A 24400-nucleotide genomic window follows, 5' to 3' on the forward strand; every position below is an offset into this window, starting at 1 on the left:
ATGCTCTTTTGGCTGAATGCAATCAAATCCTCACAGCAATGTTCCAACAACGTTCCAATATCTAGTGCCTTTCTAGAAGACTAGAGTCTATATCTGCTGCAAGAGGGGGACAAACAGCCTGTTAAGACCTTTAATTTCAGAAGAAACACTGGATGAGCAGGTGACTACAAACATTTGGTTTACATCTTTTATTTGTTTAAAAATAAATTCATACATCGGCATCAACTTCAGGGTTTTTATTTGTCTTAGGAAAGTTCAAACATTCATGTGTAACACAAAAATAAATAAATAAACGCACATGAGGCATATCTGAAACACTAACTCCTATATATATATATATATATATATATATATATATGTAAGCATATATAAAACCATATATAAATAATATTTCACTCGGCCACATTTTAATCATGTCTGATGTGTGTTGTGAGCTGCTTTTCTGCCATTTAGAAAATCACTAGTCAATACGGACAATGTACGCTTGTAAATGGCTGAACAACATTAGCTTAGTTGTTTGAAACAAATAAATAGATTACAGTTCTTAGGATAAGGTACAGTAGTCGTGGTAACCGTTATAAATATATTCAGAAAAATAAAAAGTCCCGAAAACAAATACACAACATGTCATACGTCTCAAGATTCATGTATCTACTCACAAACAATACAGAACAATATGTTCAATAAGTTATGAAAAACTTCCATTAGGAAGAAGACAATATTTTAAATAATCAGTGACGTCCTTTCCAGTCAATTCATTCAAGCATAGTACAGAGAACCAAGGATCAACCTCAATGTGTTCACTCTGTTATTCATTTCTTCATTCACTCTGAAGAGGACTGACCGGGTCATCACAAGTAGGGCCCTCTGTAAAGAAAAGAATGGAAAAACTCTAGTACCAGCTTCATTCAACATCACTGAATCACCAAATAAACAAGAACGCTAGACTGTGTTAAAGTGCAACTCTAAGGCCCAGTCCCATTTCACCCCTCGCCCCTACCACTGAGCCCATAACCCTCTGTTTTGCACGTTCACGTCTAGGGGTAGGGAGTCCTGATTCTTGTTGAGACAGAGGGGTAGGGTGAAGTGTTGGGGCTATATGACCCTCCAAACAGAGAGATATGAGAAAACAATCACTAAGATGGAGCACAAGAGACCAAAGAAACCCACAAATGTGGGAATTTTCTCCGTTAAAAATGACAATAATCACTGTTTTATCATAGTTTATGTTGTTTCAGTGTATTTTGGTCATTTTTCTTCATAACAAGCATAAAAAATCACTAATAGTGCACTAATGTCTCAGTAGCTAGCTGGCTAACTTTCCCGTTCCACCTTAAATAGTCCAGCAGTTCTGACGCCTGAGGCGCAAGAATGTAACTGCTGCTCCATTTAAGGTGGAACGGGAAAATCCGAACAAAAATCTGGTGAATATCTGACTTCAGCTTCATATCACTGAAGAATTAGTGGTGGGTGATAATAAATAATTGCCCCCCTCTTTAAAGGCGTATGATGCCCTAAATGTAACTAAAGCCCAGCAGTGAGGAGCTGAACTTTACCCTCCTCTGCTGTCACTGCAGACGGGCAGGGTCGCCTACAGAGCAGCACTAGTAGCTGTTAATGAAGTGATGTTTTTTAATTTGAGGGTCCCATTTCGTAGGGAAGATTTCAACCACTACCCCTTGTAACTCAGTTCCGTGGGTGACACTCAAAAACAAGGGGTAGGGGTAAAGAGAAGAAATGGGACTGGGCCTAACTGTGTGTTACTACATTTAAGGCTATTATTGTGATCATTATACTCACTTAGTTTGTAGTTTGTAGCCACAGTTTCTCTATATTAAACTGTCGATGCTCTTGTATACTTGGGAGGGCACATCAATGTCCGAGTTACTGTAAAAAAAAAACATAAACATGGATGAGTCCAACTATAGTGGCTGAGACGAATAAAGATTTCAGGTACAATAAAAGTTGAGGTTGTGTAGGAAGCCATAACTTACCTAAGGTCAAACTTTTCAGGTGTAATAGAAAGAAAAATGAATATAATTGTGGTTTCTTTAGTTGCGATGCTGTAAAGGTGTAGGAACAAACTCTTCGGTGACACCCGTCTCTTGCATATAAAGATGTTTATTAGCATTGAGAGGTCGAAGTCACAAAACAAGCCTTCGTGAAACAGCTTGGAGAGAACAGCCAATAGTCTCTGCCACATACATTTCAGCTCCTGGTTTTATACCCGCTGTGGACGTATAGCCCACATCTGGTTTCTGTCAAGATAGCCTCAGTTCGATGTATGGCTGCTCTCAAACCAAATTAGGTATTTAACCTAATGTCTTCTCCAAAATGACCCTGGTCGTCTAACCCCATATGTGACCTTATTAATCATTCAGGGGGCCCCTTTCCTGTCCAGATGCCTCCTTCATCAGCTCGACTGAGACCCTATTGTCCTACTACTATTTCAGTCAGAGGCCCACACGATAACTCAACCAGGATCTTACACAGTATAATAACCAATATGATAAAAATTAATGTTACGACTATAGAATTAATAAGATCAAATTCACCACAGTTCCCCCCTTTTTTGTGACATTTACGTCTCAAAAAAAACAAGGAAGGGTTCTTACTTGCATACTTTAAGTACATGGAGTGCGAGAACGAAAAACCTGTCAGGCAGCTTTCTTTCTTAAATGTCCATCAAACAATCTAGACAGGAAAAAGTCTCTCGTGGTCCTCCTGCCCTGAGCAACCACCTATTGTACTCCAAGTCAGTCTTAAAAGGATGATAACAAATCACTTTGGCAAATACATTTGGAACCTCAGAAAATAAAATAAAAAAATGTCCACCTTCCAGCTGGTCAACCCATCGGACTTTCCAGCAGACCTATCCCTGCCTAGCAACCATATCCCTAGCCATCGAGAAAAGAAAAAAACATCTGAGGTCCCAATGTACTTACCCCATAACAGAAACATCATTCTTCAAACAGGTACAATAAACAGAATATCACCAATTATAATATAATGGAACACAAACAAATACTTGTAAAGGTATACATAAACATGAGAATATGTCACACTGAAGCTCCTCCTTGACTCTGGACAGCATCGTGGTGTCAATGATGTCGTGAATAGGAACATCCTCCAGTCCATTTTATTTTCTCTGTCGGGACAATTTCCTTCAGCATTCCCAGTAGCCTTTCTCCCCTTTTTCTCATACTAGAGGAAAGAAAGAAAGCACCAGCCAGTATCTTTTTTGCAAAACCACAGACATACAGTAATATATTGATTAATACATTAGTTAATATAAATCAAATAAATGGAAATTAATTATCCCATTACATAATGACAAAAGACAAGAATAAATGTCAAGATTATAGTAAGCTCAATACTCAAATTGGATATTTATCCATCAATTTAGGTGTTATCACTTCTTCCTCTTCTATATCAGTCATCTGTAAGACTGACAACTGACCATTTTCCCCTGGCATCACAACTCCTACCCATCTCAATATCATAGCTTTCGCACAGGTCAATATCAGCGTACAAAAACAAAACATTGCACACAATGATATAACCACTGCTATCAAAACCTGAACTATAGCTGACCCCAACGGACCCAACTTCTCTAGTAACCAAGCATTAGCTGACCATCCAGCTCCCTCAGAAGGACCAAATGCATCTCTTATATGTTTCAATGCATCTATAACATTAGTTATGTTATCAGTGCTATCAGGAATTAAAGTAAAACAGTCGTCTCCTGTCAAATTCAAAGCCACACAAAGACCTCCTTGTTTAGCTAAAATGTAATCAAGCACCATATCATGTTTTAACAATGTCAACCTATGACTCTTTTGAGCATTGGACAAATATTCAAAACCTTTTATTGTTTCATTTGCAAAACCTTGTAATGTATAAGTAATATTATCAATATGATCAGCCAAAAACGTCACACCATACCATGGAAATATTCCAATTCCCCACTTCTCTCCAAGACTTATTCTCCAATGATAGGCCTCCAAGTTATGAAATTTTGCCATCTCTCTTTTCCTCCTATTTCCCAAACGACCACTTGATGAGTTCTCACGAGGAGCTTGTCCTATCCCTACAGTAAAAACTTCATACGGTAGCTTTAACGTTGCCATATAACAACAACCTGTCCATCCATATGGCAAAAATATATAAGCTTTATCACCACAAACCCACCAAATATCCTTAAAATTCCCAATAGTTACATTTCCTGGTGAAATATGATTCCTTACCATTAAAGTTACACTCGACTTTCGCTTTGGTAAATGAAAAACCACTTCATATAAGTTTTCCCAAGGATACTTTGTACGATCACCCAAAGTCATCATATATGTCTTACACTCTGATATTCCCATAAACACCCCTGGACCTCCATGAGTATTATTTGAGCAAAAACACTTGTCAGCCTGCACTGGTTTCACCTCTATTGCCTCAGGAATCGCCGTCGTCACATCCTCATGCTGATCACGTAAATTTATGTATGGCAAGTTACTTAACCAAGCACATTCTAACTGAGGTCTAAACAAATTCGATGATATAGCCATCCATATATTATGTGGCGAGTGTTGATGATATAACAACCATGATACTACATAATATTGACATTTGATAGCTAATGGTTCCGGCACTGCTTCTAAAATTAAAGACCATGAACCTGGTGCTGGAATCTTCACTACACATGGACCATCCACTTTACTCACTGATCTCACAGAATGAGTCAACTGCTGAAACTATAAATTTCTCCCCGCAAATGGGTCTGCTATTTTCATTGCTGAGGAATCAAATCCAAATGCTTTCCACTTAACTTCTCTCTTCTGTAATGCACGATAACGGTCAATCATATCTTCTGATATCCAATCAGAATAAAAAAACTCATCATCCACCATTGGTTCTCTAATTTCAAAAGTCTCATTGCTAGTCTTCACACTAGACTCTATCTTTAGCATAGACTTCTGAGTTACATTTACCCCCTCTTTAAATTTTAATGATGTCATATCAAATGTCTGTGTCACATTTACAGAGTTCATAGGCAACAAAGATGTTGTCTCTGTTTCCTTAGCCAAAATTAGCCTTGTCCTAACTTCACTTGTAATGTTTCCTGAAGTGACAATAGTAGAGGCTGTCACCATTGCTGTAGTAACATTCAACCCCTTCAGAGACATATCTAAAGTAGTAGTCTGTGTTGATGTATTAACACTCTTAGTTATTTCCGGAGCTAAAGTAGTAACCCTCATCTGTGTATTATCCACCCTTGGAGTGGTTGCTGTAAGTAATTCCCCCTGAACACTCTTCACAGCTGTAAGTGCTCCAGTAGGACTCACATCTTTTAACACAACTACAACCTCACGAGTTATGTAGCCTTCCCATTACTAAATGGCACAAACTTAAAATGTGGCTTGAAATAAGTACATGTATATTCTCCCTGATCTTCCCATGTGACATTACGCACAAAAAGTGAACAATCATTCTTAACTTTGAACCACCTCATAGCATTATATAAAAGATACTTCCTCTTATTATGAGGAACTGCATCAACTTCAGGTCCCTCTAACAGCACATCTTCACCACGACTATTTCTCCACCGAGGAGGATTACTACCTCCAACATTAAATCTCTCACATCGACAGGGAAGATAAACCCCTCTTCCTATTTTAGCTCTAACTACCGTCTTTAAAGGATCTGGTGTTGTCAAAATTATCTGAGAAGCTGCTGTAGTTGAATATGATTCATCTAGCAGAGTTAAATTATCTAAAATCCTTTCTCAGTCAAATCTCGTACCGTTTGGGTCTAACTCTTTTCTGAACTGGCCTTGGACTCCTCCTTCTAACTGAACCCCCAAATGCTCCTGCAGCTGAGTTACTGCCATTTGTGGCCTTTGACGCTTCCCACTCCATTGAAATAGGTTCTGCTGTTTCTGGGGCATATTGGAAGTCAATGTCACCAAACCTTCTTTCCTGTCCATTAACTGCAGAGTCACTTCTGCCATCATCAGAAATGTACACAACATCATCAACATCTTCCACCCCATGGACAATCTCACCTTCTGAAATTTGACTCTGGAAATCTTTATGCATTTCGACTTCTTCTCTTCGTTCTGCATTCTCTTCTGACTGTTTTGAACCCTCATCATGACTCTGCGAACATGGCAACTCATCGCTTGGTGCTTTAACACAATGTGAGAAATGATACCACGTTGGAGACCCTTTAACATGGACTGCGGTTCCTGTACTGCGAACAACTTCAAACGGTCCTTCACGTCGTTCATTATACCACTTCCTTCTAAACACCTTCACGAACACCTTGTCCCCCGGTTGTATTGTGTCCCTCTTTTGCTCATCAATTCTCTCCTGCACCTCCTCTTTCTTTTGCCTATCAGAAACATACGCAGATATTTTTTTATGCAAGGTCTCCATATATGTAACATATGCTCGCATCTCATCTTCTAAAAGAGATAAGCTTGGACCTTTCCCACTTGTACGTAAACAAGACATTGGCATCCGCCTTCCCGTAAGCAACTCATGTGGTGTCATATGCAAATCACGCAACTCACTTGATCGGCATACAATTAGCGCCAACGGAAGCGCCGCTACCCAATTCAATCCCGTATGCTGACAGATCTTAATAATACGGTTTTTCAGAACTCCATTCATTCTTTCACAAATTCCCTGACTTTGCGGATGATAGACTGCACCAAACCGTTGCTTGATTCCTAATTTTTGCAAAATCAGTTTCATTGTCTTATCCACAAACTTGTCGTCCATTATCCGAAGATATTCGATCTGGAAGTCCACATCTACTTATGACTTCCCTACACAGAAACTTAGCCACCGACTGAGCGTCTTTTCGCTCGGTTGGACATGCCTCAGGCCAACGCGAAAAACGATCAACTACTACCAATAAATATCTCTTACCTTCAATTGGTTTTATCATATCAACAAAGTCCACAACTAACTCACGCATAGGACCCCTCGGAGTTGGAATATGACCAGGAGGAACCACTATTCCTCTCCGAACATTATTCTTTAGACAGATAATACACCTGCCTATAACATAGTCAATCTGCTCTAATAAGCATGGAGCCCAAAATCCATACTCCTTTGTGATTTTTCTCCTCACTTCACCTCTAGCCACATGAGCTAAACCATGTGCTTCATGAATCATCAAACCTAACAAATCTGAGGGTGCTACTATCAACCCCTCATGATTTCTCCAAAGACCAGTAGAATCTTGTGTGGCACCTCTCTCTACCCACAACTGTTTATCTACTGCGGAAGCCGCTTCCTGCATTAGCTGCACATCCTTAAGTGTAATCTTATCTTCCAAATCCACTTCATGAGTAACCAAGAAAACCTTACCCAATTTATCCGCTCCTGTAACTGCTTTTGCTGCTTCATCAGCTGCTTTATTCCCTCGTGTAACCTTTGACATATCTGCTTGATGTGCTGCACATTTTGCTATTGCTATTTCTTTAGGCCTCATCATAGCCTGCAACAACTTCACTATTTGAGCATGATGCTGTATGTGAGATCCATCTGTCTTCTTAAACCCTCGGCTCTTCCTCTTCCTAAGATTCCTCGACCTCTTCCTCTCCAGGTCTGTTCCTGACCAAAGACTGGCTGTGAATTGGGAACAACTGGAACTACTGACGATGGTTGAAACACTTGTGGCTGGCCCTGATTTTGCTGTGGCTGTGATGCTAATTGGTTTCTTGAGAATTGACTCTGCATCACTACCGCTTGATTCTTCTCCTTCTTCTTACTTTCTGTTAATTGAACTTGAGTGAGTTTCCTCAAAGTCTCTTGGTCCTGTTCTTTTTTCTCCTGTTTCTTTTTCCTATACAGTTCCACTTGATGTGCAATATGATCCATATATATACCCTTGGCCATGCTTCCAAGTCCAACAACTTCTGCCAATTTACTTCTCACTGACAGGGGCAAACCCTTCTGTATCTTAGCTCTCAGAATTGACTGTTCCATTTGCTTCAAATCTGGATCATTTCCTGTAACATTTCTCCACACATGATGAGCTCTTGTCACATACGCTCTCTGGTTTTCTTCCTGTCCCAATGGCTCAATAAAGATAATATCGGGATGCACGTTGGTTGGAAACGTTTCCCTCAGCGCTCTCCACATCCGATCTCTAATCGCAGAGAACAATTCTGGATCATTCACAGCAGTCCCCACATATCGATCAAGTCCAGCTTTCTGTAAAATTTCTTCCATAGCTGGAACACCTAGGAGATTAGCTAAAAGTCTCTTAATATCTCCTATGGCAGGCTGTGTCCCCACCATAATCTCCTCCAGCTTCGAAATCCAAGGATATGCTCCATTCTGAAGAGTTGCCAGCTTCTCAAGAATATCTGACATATCTGTATTTTGCCAAGGCTTATACTCCAAACTCTGTCCCCGAATGACCACTGGACACATCTTCTCAGGTTTCTTCCCTTTTCTGGAGCGCAGCACATATTTCATATCAAATTTTTTAGAGCCTTCTTTTTGCAACATTTTCTTCTGCATCTGCAGTCCTTCTAATTGATTCTCCAGTGCTCTTCGGCTTTCAAATCCAGTAGATTTGTCCAAATAAGACAGGCATTGCTCTATACTTCTTTCAACCTCTTTTACGGCTCTCTGTCTGTCCTCCTCCATTCTGGTACTGGATATTGCTGGAAAAAATGCTCTTGACGAAAATCCCTCACTTTCTGGATCCTCATCACTGTCTCCATTCTCACTTTCATCAGAGCTGTCATCTCCTGAATCCTCTTTCCTCCAAGTCTTGTCTCCTCTTTTTTCCGCTCTAGCCAGTATCCGCCTCACTGCTGGGTCATATCCACCTTTGATCTCACAGTCACTCTGATCACCCTCATCTCCAGATTCCATCCTCATGATTCTCAAGTTACCCTTTGTCTCAAAACATCTGTTTTTTCTTGCTTTTGGAGCTCGTCCTGTTTCTATTGTTCGATCATCCACATCTCTAATATGATAGTTTCCCTCTTGACTGATCACTGGAAGCTGGGGATAGATATCCTCAAACTTCACTTCCTTCTCATAAGGTGGAGGCTTCTTTACAGAGTCCACATGTGAAAAAGGTGTATTAACTTCTGCCATTAATTTATCTGTCTCTCTTGTATTTTGCCCTATTTCTTCTTCACCTCCCTTTCTCTTCTCCTGCGCAGCTTTCATCCGCTTCTGTCCCTCATGCTCAAACAGCTGTAGCATACCAAGCTCTTCCTGTCTCTTTTCTTTACGCTTCTCCCCTTTTTTACCCTTCTTTTGATCTGCCTTGTATGTAGACACAAGCACCTGCATTGTTTTAATTACATCTAAATTAATTGTCCCCTCTACTGGCCAAGGTTGGTCAATATCAGGCCAACGCTTATACCATTTCTCTGATACCTTTGTTATGCCTTTAATTAAAGGATTGATTTTCTGTACCACATCAACAGGAGTAATTACCTTTGAAACTTGAGTAACCTGTTTTGACATTGTAACAGCCCCCTTATACTCCTTCTAATTAAAAACTACTTGTTCAGATATATTACTTAAACTATTTTAAACTATTTAACCCTTTTATTTGTGTACCACTTTCACACTACAGAACTTGCCAAACTCAGAAGAATCAAAAAGCCCATCAATAAGTGCCAAGTAGTAACAATACCAATACCTCCAGTGAAATTTCAATCCAATTAAAACCCCAACAAATTAAACAATCAGGCTCACACCAACAACCTTGAACCAAACAATTCCTCAAATAGGATAGCTCAGTCTGTTGCCAAGTCTTTATTTTCTCCCTTTTTTGTAATAATTACTACAACATCATTACTACTACAGCATACATTAAGTTACTCATATGTGAACAAATTAATGTGCAATTTAAACCCAAACTAAAAAATGCTATTATTATTTTCCACAAAAGCTAGTAAAATGTGTATCAGAAACAGCAATTATCATTTAGCATGCATTCAAACAAAGAGTCTGTGGATGAATAAAAAAACTGGCCTTTTTTATCCGTGTGGAATCAAGGGCTGGAGTCAGAATTCCATCCGTAAGTCTCCACGTCACACACTCTCCGCACTGCCTCCTCCTCTTGTGGCTCCTCCCCCCATATAAGGCAGAGAACAAGCAAAAACATCAGTACATTTCACAGAACAGAACCAACCACTTCACTCTCATCAGCACAAACCTCCCAATTCATGCACAGCAAGCACACTCCCACAGTTAACTCCACAGTTAAACAATTCTACACCACTCATAAAACAGGAGCTTAGCATATCTCATGCACCCACAGTTTCTCATGCACATCACTTCCACACTGCTCCTCTTTTCCAAACTCTCAAGAACAAAACTTTTCACACAACCCTAATAATTCTCAAATCTCAGGGGCTTATAGGGATCACTTAACTTACGTGTCTTTTCAAAAAGGCAAATTTTCTATCAAATCCCCCTTGAAAGCTCATGGTTTTTATTCCTAATTTATTAACAAATACTCTCCTCATTTACCCTAAACAATAAAAGTCCTCCTTAGGGCTCATGAAAACTCCTAATTCATCCTTTGTGGGGCTTATAAACTTTAATCTCACTATGTCCTCCTTATAAGAGGCTCATAAATTTATTTCTATCAAGTCCCCTACAAAGGCTCATCATCCATCCATCCATTTTCTAAGCCGCTTCTCCGTTAGGGTCGCGGGGGGAAGCTGGAGCCTATCCCAGGAGTCTTCGGGCGGAAGGCAGGATACACCCTGGACAGGTCGCCAGTCCATCGCAGGGCAGACAGACAGACACAGACTCACACACTCACACCCAGGGGCAATTTAGCACGCCCAATTGGCCTGACTGCATGTCTTTGGACTGTGGGAGGAAACCGGAGAACCCGGAGGAAACCCACGCAGACACGGGGAGAACATGCAAACTCCACACAGAGAGGACCCTGGCCACCCGACTGGGGAATCGAACCCAGGCCCTCCTCGCTCCCACAAAGGCTCATAGATTTATTCATAAAGTACACATTAACAAATTCTAAACTGTCCCCTTGGAGGCTCATAAAATTTCAACAATACAAGCAGTGCACACACTGAGAAAGAAGCAGAGGAGGGGCACTCAGCACACACAGAGTCCTGCTCTGAACACACACACACAAGTTAACTGGCCCCCCTTTTTTCACAGAAAGAGAGAGAAAAAGAATAACTAGATTTTTCACAACACACACAAACTATTTCAACAAAACACATACAAATTCAACATAAAAATTCTCACACACAGGGATTGATCATTTCCCATTCATTCATACAACCTAGAAGCATATGCTTTATGGCCGCATTCCCTTTATTTTCCATATCCTTTTTTATAGCCTAAATTTATGCTACCTTTGAGACAAAGTTATCCTTACGACAAGACAGCATCAATCCCGAGTGGCCAACAACAGGCGAGTTGCTTCTTTCTACACCGGATTTGCAACTTTAAACTCCAGTTTTATAAACTCATTATAAAACTGACCTTGGAATCAACTAATAATAATCAAGGTTTTTATCGGCCTGCCTATTGCAGCCTCTTACAAGAGGGCTTTTTTTCCCCATTTGCGGCCCCTTTTCCCTTTACTCTTTTCCTTTCCTTATTTCTCTTTACACTTTACTTATGTCCTCATTTTCCTTTTTACACTTCACTTTACTTCTTCTTTTTGTTCCTTCACTTTGCTCTATTACCTTTAACTACCGAATTCCCTAGGCCCAGTTCTCCCCCAAATTTAGACTATTACATTTCTCAAGGCCCAAGTTTCACACTGTGGCGAATGGAAAACACATGACTTACTGTTAATGAGATAAAAGTACCCTAATCTGCGTTACACTTGCATGGTGTCAATCAATCCCACTTCTAGTGTTACTCCTAGGGTATTAACTTTTTCTTAACTCTATTTACTCTTTTCTGCTCTTTTTTCCCTTTATTCTACCATACTCCCCCCTGTTGCGGCGTATTACAACGCAACAAAACAAAATTTAGAACGAAGAGGCAAACCCACAACCAAGACAGCATGGCACACCCACACAAAGCTCTTTAACGGTGCGACCAAACAGCACAACAGAACAGCACAGCCTCACCGAATGGACCAGCGCTCACACATGTGAGAAAAACTCACCCTGTTCTGCTGGCAACAGGAGCAGAGGTAGATGCATCGAGGCAGTCGTCTGCACCTGCAGGCCACAGCAAGTCCGAGGTTCATGACGCCAAATTCTTGTGCTTTCTTTAGTAGCGATGCTGTGAAGGTGTAGGAACAAACTCTTCGCTGACACCCGTCTCTTGCATATAAAGATGTTTATTAGCATTGAGAGGTCGAAGTCACAAAACAAGCCTTCGCGAAACAGCTTGGAGAGAACAGCCAATAGTCTCTGCCACATACATTTCAGCTCCTGGTTTTATACCCGCTGTGGACGTATAGCCCACATCTGGTTTCTGTCAAGATAGCCTCAGTTCGATGTATGGCTGCTCTCAAACCAAATTAGGTATTTAACCTAATTTCTTCTCCAAAATGACCTTGGTCGTCTAACCCCATATGTGACCTTATTAATCATTCAGGGGGCCCCTTTCCTGTCCAGATGCCTCCTTCATCAGCTCGACTGAGACCCTATTGTTCTACTACTATTTCAGTCAGAGGCCCACACGATAACTCAACCAGTATCTTACACAGTATAATAACCAATATGATAAAAATTAATGTTATGACTATAGAATTAATAAGATCAAATTCACCACAATAATTAACACCAGTTTTTAGTTATTTCACATTAATACACTATTACAAACATTATTTACATATTTTTGCCTAAGATTAACCCCACCTTCATATCACTGGGTTACCAAAAGAACCAAAAATTTATGAATACATTTAAACTGCTCACCTTTCTGCCTGAGTTTCTTCATTATCCAGAGAGCCAGAGCGAGGCTGGACAAACTAACACCTCCTGCTACGGTCAGGCCGGTCACCAAGAGTGGGCTCAACTGGGGCTCAGGAGGAACTGGACCAGAATAAAAGGAGAATTAAAGAGAATTAATATGGGCTCTTTATTTTGCTTCATTCTTTATCTCTTTTTAATCAGGCAGCTCAAGCGTGGTTTGACTGCCTTACCTTGACACTCAGCTGCTGCTCCAGACCAGTCACCGGTGAAGTTACATGTCACCACCTCATCGCCGAGAAGAGTGTAGCCATCTAAACAGCTGAAGGAACAGGAAGTACCAACGGTGGCCTCCTCAGAGGAACAGTTCATGAGGCCATTGTCCGGCTTCTGGAGGTACAGACATGTCACTGCTGTGGAGGGACAGTAGAGAGGGGGAGAACTTTAATGAAACTCAGAGAAGCTCTCAGCATATTAGTTTACTTGCAATAATCAATAACCAGCCTGTTACACTGTATCAGTGTAATTTTCATTCATGTGGAAACGATGTAAACATTTTAATCCAATAAATGAAATCGAGTCACCGACAATGGCTCATTATAACGAGCTAATATCCTAAACTGTCTTTGCATTTTATTTTTGTCCTCGGAGATGCACTTTTGACTTTAATGTACCAAAAGAGGCATAATTTATTTTGTATTACCATTTTCCAATCTATCAATTCTCTAGAACGAACCAGTTTTTTTCTACCATGCGTTTAGATTAAATTAAGATTAAGAGACCCTTATTAGTCCCACAACGGGGAAATTTCACCTCTGCATTTAACCCATCCGTGCAGTGAAACACCACATACACTCTAGTGAACGCACACAAACTAGAGGGCAGTGAGCACACTTGGCAGGAGTGGTGGACAGCCCTATCTGCAGGTCCCCGGGAGCAGTTGGGGTTAGGTGTCTTGCTCAAGGGCACCTCAGTCACGTATTGTCGGCTCTGGGGATCGAACCGGTGACCGGGTCAGTTCCCTAACCTTCAACCCATGATTCCCCTTTAAAGTGTGTATATGTAAATCTTCTCTTGTCTCTTTTGATTGCCTCTGTTGTGAATTATTCAAAAAGCAGTTCAGACTGAAACACTCTGTGTAACATCTACTTCAGCGGACGGGGCTGAACTGCTATAGGCTGTATGAGTGGATGTATGACTGTGATGTCACAAAAATGAATTCTAAACAGGCTGGTTTTGCAGATTGGACTCTATCTATGGACCATAGTTTCCCTGTTTCCTTGGTTATGGGCCTTTAAATGCCCATACACAGTACATCAGCAGCAAAACCAATAGTTGTATGCAGGAAGAGGCTCTAGAAAGCTGTTTATTTTTTTCTAAATGTACTTTATTAGCCTAGAAATACTTCAGGGTTAAACATTCCACTGTCAACTATAAGTTGTGTAAGATTTTGTTGTGTAAGAGTGATATTCTACCGTACCTGTGCAGCTTGGGATGGCTGTGCTCCATTCTCCTGTCACTGTGCACTCAGTACTCGCTGGCCCCTGGAGCTCAAAGCCTTCGTCACAGCTGAAGTAGCAGGTTAAGTTGACTGTGTGGTTGTCCGAACTTCCGCTGCATCCAAAGTTTAGGGGAGCCTGCACATCTGGCAGCTGGCATCTGATAGCTGGGAAAACAAATGTACACATTAGTGATGGTTCAGTTAGTAGAAAAGATTTTGGGCACGTTGGCTTATGTATATATAAACTTATTAGAGGGCAGGTTCTGCTTCTTACCTTCACAGTAAGGTTTCTCCTGGCTCCACACTGGAGACTCAGTGCAGGTAATTTCTGGCGCCCCCTGAAGGTTGAACCCATAATTACAGCTGAAGCTGCAGCTGCTGCCAAAACTACCACCACTGCATTTCATCCTGCCATTCACAGGGTCCTCAAGAGTTGGGCATCGAAAAGCTGTGGGACAGAAATTATAGACTATATCAAGCTGATGTGCATGTGCATTGTGAAGAAATGTCAGGGTAAAAAATTTTTATAAAAAAAAATATTATTATTTAAATGAAGTCTACTCACGTTCACATGTCGGTGGTTTGGTTGACCAAGCTGCTGAGGCTTTGCACTGTGTTCTTTGTGAGCCGACGACCTGGTAGCCCTCATTGCAGGTGTACTCGCACTGAGAATCGTACGAGAAATTGCCATTAGGGTGGACGCAGTTGACGCTGCCATGATCAGGAGCAGATATTTCCTCCGCTTGACATTTCACAACTGCAGAAAAGAAATAACTAGTTAAAAGATTCCCTTCCAGATAATAATGAAAAATCAGTGATCGTAGAAGTTGGCTATGGTTTGGGCCCTCATAGGTGGGAACTGTCCCTTTAGGTGGGTAATAGAAGTTACTCTGGACAGTGTTCTGACCGCTGCCACATACCGTGCTGGCACTCTTCTCCATAGAAGCCCTCAAAGCATTTACACGTGTGGTTGTTGATGGTCTCCACACATTCTCCATGGTGGCTGCAGGAGTCTTTCTTGCAGGATGCTGAGAGAAGAAAGGACGTTTTATTCACCACTTATTTTTCTTTACTAAAGCAGTTTTTCTTACTCCTGGTGACCCACAGCAACTATTCCCCACCCCAGTACACCTGATTTAGCTCATGAAGGGCTCAATAATGAGTTTATGAGCTGGATTAGGTGTATTTTTGTTAAGGACTAATTGAAAATATGCCTTTCTTGAAATCTTAAAGCTTACTGGAAGTAAGTTCAATCAAAAATGCTTCTTTTATGGTGTTGTTTCTAAAATAACCAGCGCACTTACCAGTGTAGCAAAGTGCAGTCTTCTTCTTTGTGCAGGACTCATCGTTCCATTTACCCTCATCCATTTCCCTCTTAATGTAGATCTCCACACAGTCTTCGTTGTTCAGTCCATTATTGGGCTCCCCTTTGGCCCAGTTCTTGGCCTCCTCCGTCAGATTCTTGTTAGTGCCCACCCAGGTCCAGCTGTTGTTGATCTTGCGGAGGCCGATCCAGTAGTATCCGTCTACTCGAGGAAGGTTGGTGTTGAGGTGGCTGATTTCGCCGTGGTTCTGGATGGCCACCATGTCCGTGAAGCGGTCCCTACACCACTGACGAGCAGTATTCCAGTCCATGGTGGTGTTAGAGTAATGGTAGGACCAGCCTGCTACTGGGGTCCACTGAGGTAGCACTGTGTGAGGAAGCAAAAGGAGAGGAGTTTGCTAAAGCTTTCATTCAGACACATCATTGTATTACAAATTACATCCAATACACTCAACACATGACATTCAGTGGGTGAGTATTTCTTACTTATTAAGAGGATGAAGGAGCTCAAAAACCGTAAGGTGCTTGTCTTGTCAAAGTCCTGTAAAAATGAAGCAGAGTTATCATGAAATTAATGGTCCGTTGACCTTCAATGTTCTAAATGTCCAGCAAAATGGATTAGAACTTCATAAGAGCTGCTTTCCATGTACTTACCATTGTCAGCGATGTAATCCTTTGAACTGTGAACAGAATACAGGTGATGCGTCTCAGTCAAAGAACTGTCTGGTTCTGAGCTCAGAGCTGCTGTGATGCTGTGTTTAAATAGATGAATCACCTCCAACCAGGCGTGCGTCCATTCTTCCTGGAATGTGTGTGACATTGACCTGCAAGAGCTCAGGAATTCTACTCATGAGAAAAACCCTCCTCTTTTCCTCAAGAGGAGGAGACTTTCTCCTCTTCTCACTTTCCTTTTTTCTCTGTGGAAGAGAGGAAGCAAACAGCCTGTCAGGAAGCTTGCCTCTGTTTTGCACATTCACATCGAGGGGTAGGGTGTCCCAATTCTTGTTGAGATAGAGGGGTGGGGTGAAGTGTTGGAGCTACATGACCCTCCAAACAGAGGTTTTTCAGAGACTCCAAACAGAGAGATATGAGAAAGAAAAGAAAAACAGGCAAGATGGAGCACAAGAGACCAGAGAAATCCACAAATGTGAGAATTTTCTCCATTAAGAAATGACGATAATCACTGTTTCATCTTAGTTTAATGTCATTTCACTGTATTTTGGTCGTTTTTCTTCACAACAAGCATAAAAAATCACTAATAGCATGCAAATGTCTCGGTAGCTAGCTAACTAACTTTCCAGTTCCACCTTAAATAGTCCAGCAGTTCTAACGCCTGAAGCACGAGAATGTAACTGCTGCACCATTTAAGGCGGAACGGGAAAATTTGAACAAGAGTCTGGTGAATATCTGACTTCAGCTTCATATCACTGAAGAATTAGTGGTGGGTGATAATAAATAAATGCCCCCCTCTTTGAAGACAGATGATGCCCTTAATGTAACTAAAGCCCAGCAGTGAGGAGCTGAACTTTACCCTCCTCTGCTGTCAGGGCAGATGGGTAGGGTCTCCTACAGAGCAGCGCTAGTAGCTGTTAATGAAATAATTTTGTAGGGCAAGATTTCTACTACTTCCCCTTGCAACTCAGTTCCAAGGAGTTAAGGTGACACTCAAAAACAAGCAGTAAAAAGAAGAAATGGGATTGGGCCAAAATATTAAGCATCCATTCTTTTCAGCTTTCTGTTTTTTTCAAAGAAATCTGCAGCGATTTTTTTCATACCTCTAAAGTTCAGTTTTAGTAGTTGGTTGTACTTTTTGCATTTTCAAGTAATCAAAGAAACATGTTGAGGTCAGGACTCTGGAGAGGTCAGTTCACTGTTGTAAAAATACCAGCAGCTTTGTTTGATTCTCAAATTTCCTTTTTTGGCTATTTTCTTTTCTCAGTGAGTTTCTTCTTAAACGGCTACACATCCTTTCAGACCCACAGCGCTGAGTGGTCTTCTCACAGTGGAAGGACGGACAGAAACACCTGTGGATGTTTTCAGATCTGAAGCAGCCTGATTTTCTCCTCTCTCTGAAAGATGAAAGCTGTAAGTCCTGTTTATCTGATGGGGGCAGTTTTGGGGTTGGTCTTCCAGGTGGTTGTTAGGAAAACTTTCTCTGTAGCTTTTAACCATTTTTTTAAACTCCAGCTTTGCAAACTGAATTAATACCATAATTGATAGACTATTTCATAAATTAGTTTTTGGGAATTCAATATTTTTTATGTTATTTTATGATCATATATAGAATATATCATATAATACATACAGACACAATACAGACACAAATCATATTTAATACAGCACTCATCATACTTACAGTAAAAAGAAAGTACACAATCTTAAAGAAAATATCTCCAGGATATTGTCATTCACGTGTAATGAATTACTCTAAAAATAAAAATGAACAACTCTATAAAAAAAGTCCAGGACTCCCAGAATTGCAACATCCCTGATTTTCTGCACCACTTGTGACTGCATTTTTGCAGTTCTGCCTGTTGACACTGCCTGACACCAGTTTCCTGTCAAGCTGTAAACTAAACGGTCTCTAGGGGAGATGGAGCCAGTCTAGGATGTGACACACTACTATTGACCACTGTATCGGCGCCAGCTCGGGAGCGTCGAACTGGCAGACGGAATTCCTCGTCCTATTTCACACAGAAATAATTAAAAATGAATGTTAAGTAAGAATATCTGTGTTTTTCTATGCATTTTCAGAAACATAGACATAAGAAAGCTGAGGCAGCTGTATTAGGAATTATATATAATAATTATATATAATAACTGCTGCTGTCATTATGTCCATTTTTGTCATTTTTCTCCGTCAGGGTCATGGGGGGGTGCTGGAGCCTATCCCAGCAGTCTTCGGGCGGAAGGCAGGATACACCCTGTACAGGTCGCCAGTCCATCGCAGGGCAAACAGACAGACACAGACAGTCACACCCAGGGGTAATTTAGCATGTCCAATTGGCCTGACTGCATGTCTTTGGACTGTGGGAGGAAACCGGAGAACCCGGAGGAAACCCACGCAGACACGGGGAGAACATGCAAACTCCACACAGAGAGGACCCTGATCATCCACCCTCCTCGCTGTGAGGCGACAGCGCTACCCACCGCGCCACCGTGCCGCCTGGGCACTGGGGACTGGGGAAGCCATGGCAAAAAAATCTGTAGTCAGTAAACCATTTTTGTGTTGATTCTGAGGCGAGTTTTGGATCATTGTCCCGCTGGAAGATCCACACTATGGCCCTGTTTAAGCTTCCTGGCTGAGACAGTGAGGTTCTGACTTTATTTCTGCTAGTACTTGATTGTGTCTTTGATACCATGTGTCCAAATAAATTGTTGAGGGTCTTTGGAAGAAAAGCAGCTACAGAGTATCACAGACCCACCACTGTACTTCACAATGGGGATGGGGTGCTTTTCTGCATGGCTATCTGTGTCCATGTCAAACTCACCTCTGCTGTTTGTTGCCAAAGACTTCTGTTTGGTCTAATCTGATCATGTAACTCGGTCCCACTGAAAGTTCAAGTAACATTTGACAAACTGTAGGAGCTTGTGTTTGTTTGTTCTTGACAGCAGAGCTTTTCTTCTGGCAACCCCCCAAAACCACCTGTGGTTAAATAGGTGGTGTTTGATTCTAGTTTGAGAGACATTCTGACCCCAAGACCTAACTAATGTCAGCAAATCCCCATCTGTGACCCTTGGAGATTCTTTGTCTACGCGATCTACCCTTTTCCTGGGGTCAGTAAGGAAAAACGTCCTCTTCCTGGCAGATTCTTAACACCTCCAGTCATTTTAATCTTCTTCACTATTGACCTGGTAGTGGAAATAAACGGTTTTAACTGTTTAGCTATTTTCTTGTAGTCATTTCCTGATTTGTGCAGCTCAACAACCTTTTGGCGTACATCGTTGCTGTTTTCTCTGGTCTTTCTCACTCTGATGGACGACTCAGGGAATTTAGCCTGTGTTTCATCTCATATATATTCCACAGTGGATCAGGAAGTCATGGCTGACCGTTTAAGTGATCCTGATCATTCAGGCAAACTTTAAAACATTAAATATGAATGGAAATATACTTCAGCTAGATTCTTCAAAAGTTGTAACACGTGTAGAATTTCACTCCAGCCATCACAGTGTCACGATTGGCCCCTCCATGTCCTGTCCATGTGCTTTTTTACTTTTTTCATCCATGTGCTTCTTAGTTCAGCCCCCTTGTTTCATGACTCCCCCCTGATTGTTGCCACCTGTTTTCCGCCTGTCCCTCGTTATCCCTGTATTTTATAAGCCCCGTGTTTGCCCTGGTCTGTGTTGGTCTTTGTATGTCTTACTAGTCTTTGTTTGCTTTGTATGCTTATTTGAATTGTTTGTATGTCCTGTTGGAGGTGTTTTGGTTTGTGTATTTCTTTATGTCTGCCTATTGATCTCTCAGTGTTGGTTATATGAACCTGGACTGTCATAAACACGACCCTGGATTTGCCCTCAATCAAAGTCGCTTATCTCAGCATATGCGTCCACCTCCTCGCTCCCCAACGTTACACACAGAGATTAATTTAATTCCACCAACAGCACACTTGATTGAATTAAAGGGAGCACTGATTAGCCCAGGGGTGGCCAACCTTTCAGACACCAAGAGCCAGAACAACATGCTCATTACTTCTAGAAGCCACAGGTTATATTTAGACAAACATTTATAGTATTTAAACCCATTTTCGTACCTGTCATATAGATAAGTTTAGTGGGACTTCTGACATTTTTTGTTTTCCACAATCCATTTCAAATCTGGCTTTCACATGTAAGAAAAGAGCAATGGTTTGATTTCACATTTCAGGCTGGAAAATACTGATTCACAAACATAGGTTGAGCTGAATATTGACAGGAGCTTTAGTGCAGCTTGTTTTACATTGGGATACTTCTCCACAGGCACGATTTTCCAAAATTCAAGGGTTCCCTCACTCAGAACAGACCTGAGCCTGTCATCTTCAAAAAGTTCAATCATCTCCATTTGAGATGTAGCTTCATCTGTCACCAATGGGGCTTTCAAACAGTCTGAATCAGCAGTAAAAGGGTTAACAAGGAATGTAATGTGGTATTTTCAGCTGTAGATCATGGAATCTGTCCTCAAAGCTCTGTTGCAGACTTTCAAGAAGTGTTGCATAGTGTGCAGTCCTCCCTTTTAGGACCTTCGCTGCTTGGGCACTTGCATTTGACACAGACTGGAAATGTGTTAGTTCTCCCTTTTTAAGATGAGTTTTAAACCACGTTGGCGTGCAGTGAGGTAAAGTGGCGCTGAAGATTGTAAGCTTTAAAATTGGATAACGATGTTTGGCATATCAAACAGAACGGCTTCCCTTTCTGCTCAATAAAAAATACAAATCCTCCCACTCTGGTAAGAAGGTTTTGTGTTCATCTTCATATTTTCGTTTGGCTTTACATTTCCCTGACGCTGCCATGTTTCGGCGATTGGATAGCTAGTAGCCTGGCTCAGCGCGTGGTTCTGCTGCGACGTTCTCAATGCAGGGGGAGGGGCGGGGGTGTAGCATCACCGTGGCAACAGACTTTGGCTTCTTCCAGCGCGGAAAATATGCCAACGTATGCTACAAGCGTGCAACATAATATATATATATATATATATATATATATATATATATATATATATATAGTCACAAGAAAAGTTTTAGACCATGATCGGATGCCACCTGTGCAACAAGTCCAGTTGTGAAATTTCCTCACTACTAAGCATTCCACAGTCAACTGTCAGTGGGATTATAACAAACTTTATATTATATTATATAATATTAATTGGGAATGACAGCAGCTCATGTAAAATAACAGCGCGGGGTCAGTGGATGCTGAGGCGTATAGTGGGGATTCTGGTGTGGGGTTGTTTTTCAGGAGTTGGGCTCGGCCCCTTAGTTACAGTGAAAGGAACTCCTTAATGCTTCAGCATCAAGAGATTTTGGGAACGGCCCCTTCCTGTTCCAACCTGACTGCGCACCAGAGCAAGTTTGGTGTGGAAGAACTTGACTGGCCTGCACAGAGTCCTGACCTCAACCCAATAGAACACCTTTAGGATGAATCAGAGCGGAGACTGAGAGCCAGGCCTTCTCGTCCAACATCAGTGTCTGACCTCACAAATATGCTTCTGGAAGAACGGTCAAAAATTCCCATGAACACACTCCTAATCCTTATGGAAAGCCTTCCCAGAAGAGTTGAAGCTGTTGTAGCTGCAAAGGGTGGCCAACATATTAAACCCTATGGATTAAGAATGGGATCTCACTCAAGATTATATGCGTGTGAAGGCAGATGACTGAATACTTTTGGAAATACTTTCCCTTTGAAAGGAAAATTCCATTCAGAGAATTAAACATGATTTCACTGACATTCACTGATTTCAACGTCACTGACATTGAGCTTTGTTCATAAACAGGCCAACCACTGTGTTGTTCTCTGGCTGCAGCTTTAAGACAGGAAGCTTTGTTCTGAAGGTGTGTTACATGCTGAGGAGAATAGCAGGATATCAGTGCTATTAGTGGAGTACAGGTACTGCTGCTACTGGAGGGACCCCCTTTGGGATTTCTACATGTAGTGTGGCACGTCAAGCACATCAAGCACGTCAAGCACGTCAAGCACGTCAAATAACATGACTGTAAAGTGACTTTATATTCTCCCCTTATTTATAGCTGGAGTTCTCACTGTCCGATTTGTGTCCCCCTACTTTCAGAGTTAGCTAGAGGGTCTGCTAAATAGGAATATCCTGGTGAACTTTTACCGCTGTACCATTGAGAGCATACTCACCAACTGCATCTCTGTATGGTACGGCAGTTGCTGCGCTGCTGACCGCAAAGCACTCCAGCGGGTAGTAAAAACGGCGAAGCGCATCACAGGCACCGATTTACCCACCATCGAGGACATATACTACAAACGCTGCATGGGCAGGGCAAGAAACATCATCAAAGATGTTACCCACCCAAATCATAGACTTTTCAGCATCTTACCATCTGGCAGGCGTTACAGGTGCCTCCGCTCCCGCACCAGCAGGCTTAGGAAAAGCTTTTTTCCTGAGGCGGTTATCCTGACGAACGCTACACAGTCACTTTAAAAAAACTGCACTTCCTACACCTTCTGCACTGATGACTTCATTCATACAACTTTCATTTGTATTGCTGCTCCCTGATCTGTACAGTATCTACTACATCTACATGTCTATATTTGTATACGTATGTGTATATAATAACCTACATTCATATTACTGCATATCTCACTTTATGTATGTTATGTATATATGTATATTATATACTATACATTCAATATGTACACTCCTGTATATAAACTTAATACACAGATATATAGATACATATAACACTGCATATATAACACTGTATATTTTGTATTGTATGTTTCATATTTTATATTACATATTTCACATTTCACTTGTACACACATGTATATAACAGTTATATTTATGCACTGGTCACTGTTACCACCGCACTTTATGTAAATAATGTTATATATTGCACTTCTGGTTAGATGCTAACTACATTTCATTGGCCCTGTACTTGTACTCTGCACAATGACAATAAAGTTGAATCTAATCTAATCTAATCTAATCTAATTTAATCTAATCTAATCTAATCTAATATTCTTAATTTTAACATATGGATCAGTGGGCTGTAACCACTGCTGTGCTTACGTAACACTGTTCAACGCAATTACGGTGAAGAAGCAGAGGCAAAGAAATTTGTAAGACATATTCAGAACTCCTCTCCATGGATCACCACCTTATCGTGGTGGAGAGGTTTGTGTGCTTGAAGGACCCTTGGAGCTATGTTGTCTGGAGCAAAAGCTCCTGGTAGGGTCTCCCATGGCAAACTGGTCCTAGGTGACAGGCCAGACAAAGTGTGATCCATAACCACCCCTATGAGGACAACAAAACAGGACTTGTGTACCCTGCCCGGATCACCCTGGAGCCAGGCCTGGGGGAGGGGCTCGCCAGCGAGCGTATGGTGGCCGGGCATTCACTCATGGTGCCCGGCCGGGCCCAGCCCGAAGGAGCTACATGAGTCCCCCCTCCCATCGACCCACCACCGATGGGAGGGGCAGTAGTAGGGGTGCGGTGCATTGTGGATCGGGCAGTGTCCGAAGGCGTGGGCCTTGGCGTTCTGATCCTCGGTTGCTGAAACTGGCTTTTGGAACTTGGAACGTTACCTCACTGGCGGGGAAGGAGCCTGAGTTGGTGCGCGAGGTTGAGAGATACCGGCTAGATATAGTCGGGCTTACCTCAACACACAGCTTGGGCTCTGGGTCCAATCTCCTTGAGAGGGGCTGGACTTTTTTCTTTTCTGGAGTTGCCCATGGTGAGAGGCGGCAGGCAGGTGTGGGCTTTCTCATAGCCCCTCGACTCGGCGCCTGTATGTTGGGGTTTTCCCCGGTGGACAAGAGGGTAGCTTCCCTACGCCTTCGGGTTGGGGAATGAGTCCTGACTGTTCTCTGTGCTTATGCACCGAACAGCAGTTCAGAATACCCAGCCTTCATAGAGTCCTTGGAAGGGGTGCTTGAAAGTGCTCCTCCTGGAGACTCGATTGTCCTACTGGGGGACTTCAACGCTCACGTGGGCAATGACAGTAAGACCTGGAGGGGTGTGATT

General features: G+C 41.8%; 2 protein-coding genes across 3 annotated transcripts in view; both read right to left on the reverse strand.

Moving 5' to 3' along the window:
- Positions 1–221: 221 nt before the first annotated feature.
- LOC108415822 (E-selectin-like) overlaps positions 222–24400 on the reverse strand; it is an 80602-nt gene continuing 56423 nt past the window's right edge. The window contains exons 14-15 of one of the 2 annotated variants that reach the window (XM_037537869.1): positions 1801–1887; positions 222–867 (exon numbers count right to left, since the gene is read on the reverse strand). In XM_037537869.1, the coding sequence (XP_037393766.1) occupies positions 1830–1887 (58 nt within the window). In that variant the 3' untranslated portion in view covers positions 222–867; positions 1801–1829. Of the gene's footprint in view, positions 868–1800; positions 1888–1994; positions 9521–24400 lie in introns of those variants that run through there. The other variant, XR_001856953.2, reaches the window with a different exon arrangement.
- On the reverse strand, positions 10008–16513 carry LOC119263235 (E-selectin-like). The gene is made up of 11 exons (XM_037537873.1): positions 16375–16513; positions 16207–16261; positions 15701–16087; positions 15317–15424; positions 14962–15153; positions 14671–14844; positions 14376–14561; positions 13129–13308; positions 12902–13018; positions 12142–12260; positions 10008–10107 (listed from the first exon to the last, which is right to left on the reverse strand). The coding sequence occupies exons 1-11, from the start codon at positions 16375–16377 to the stop codon at positions 10030–10032; spliced, it is 1599 nt and encodes a 532-aa protein (XP_037393770.1). The 5' UTR covers positions 16378–16513; the 3' UTR covers positions 10008–10029.

This window comes from Pygocentrus nattereri, chromosome 4, assembly GCF_015220715.1.
Source record: "Pygocentrus nattereri isolate fPygNat1 chromosome 4, fPygNat1.pri, whole genome shotgun sequence".
NCBI classification, from domain to species: domain Eukaryota; kingdom Metazoa; phylum Chordata; class Actinopteri; order Characiformes; family Serrasalmidae; genus Pygocentrus; species Pygocentrus nattereri.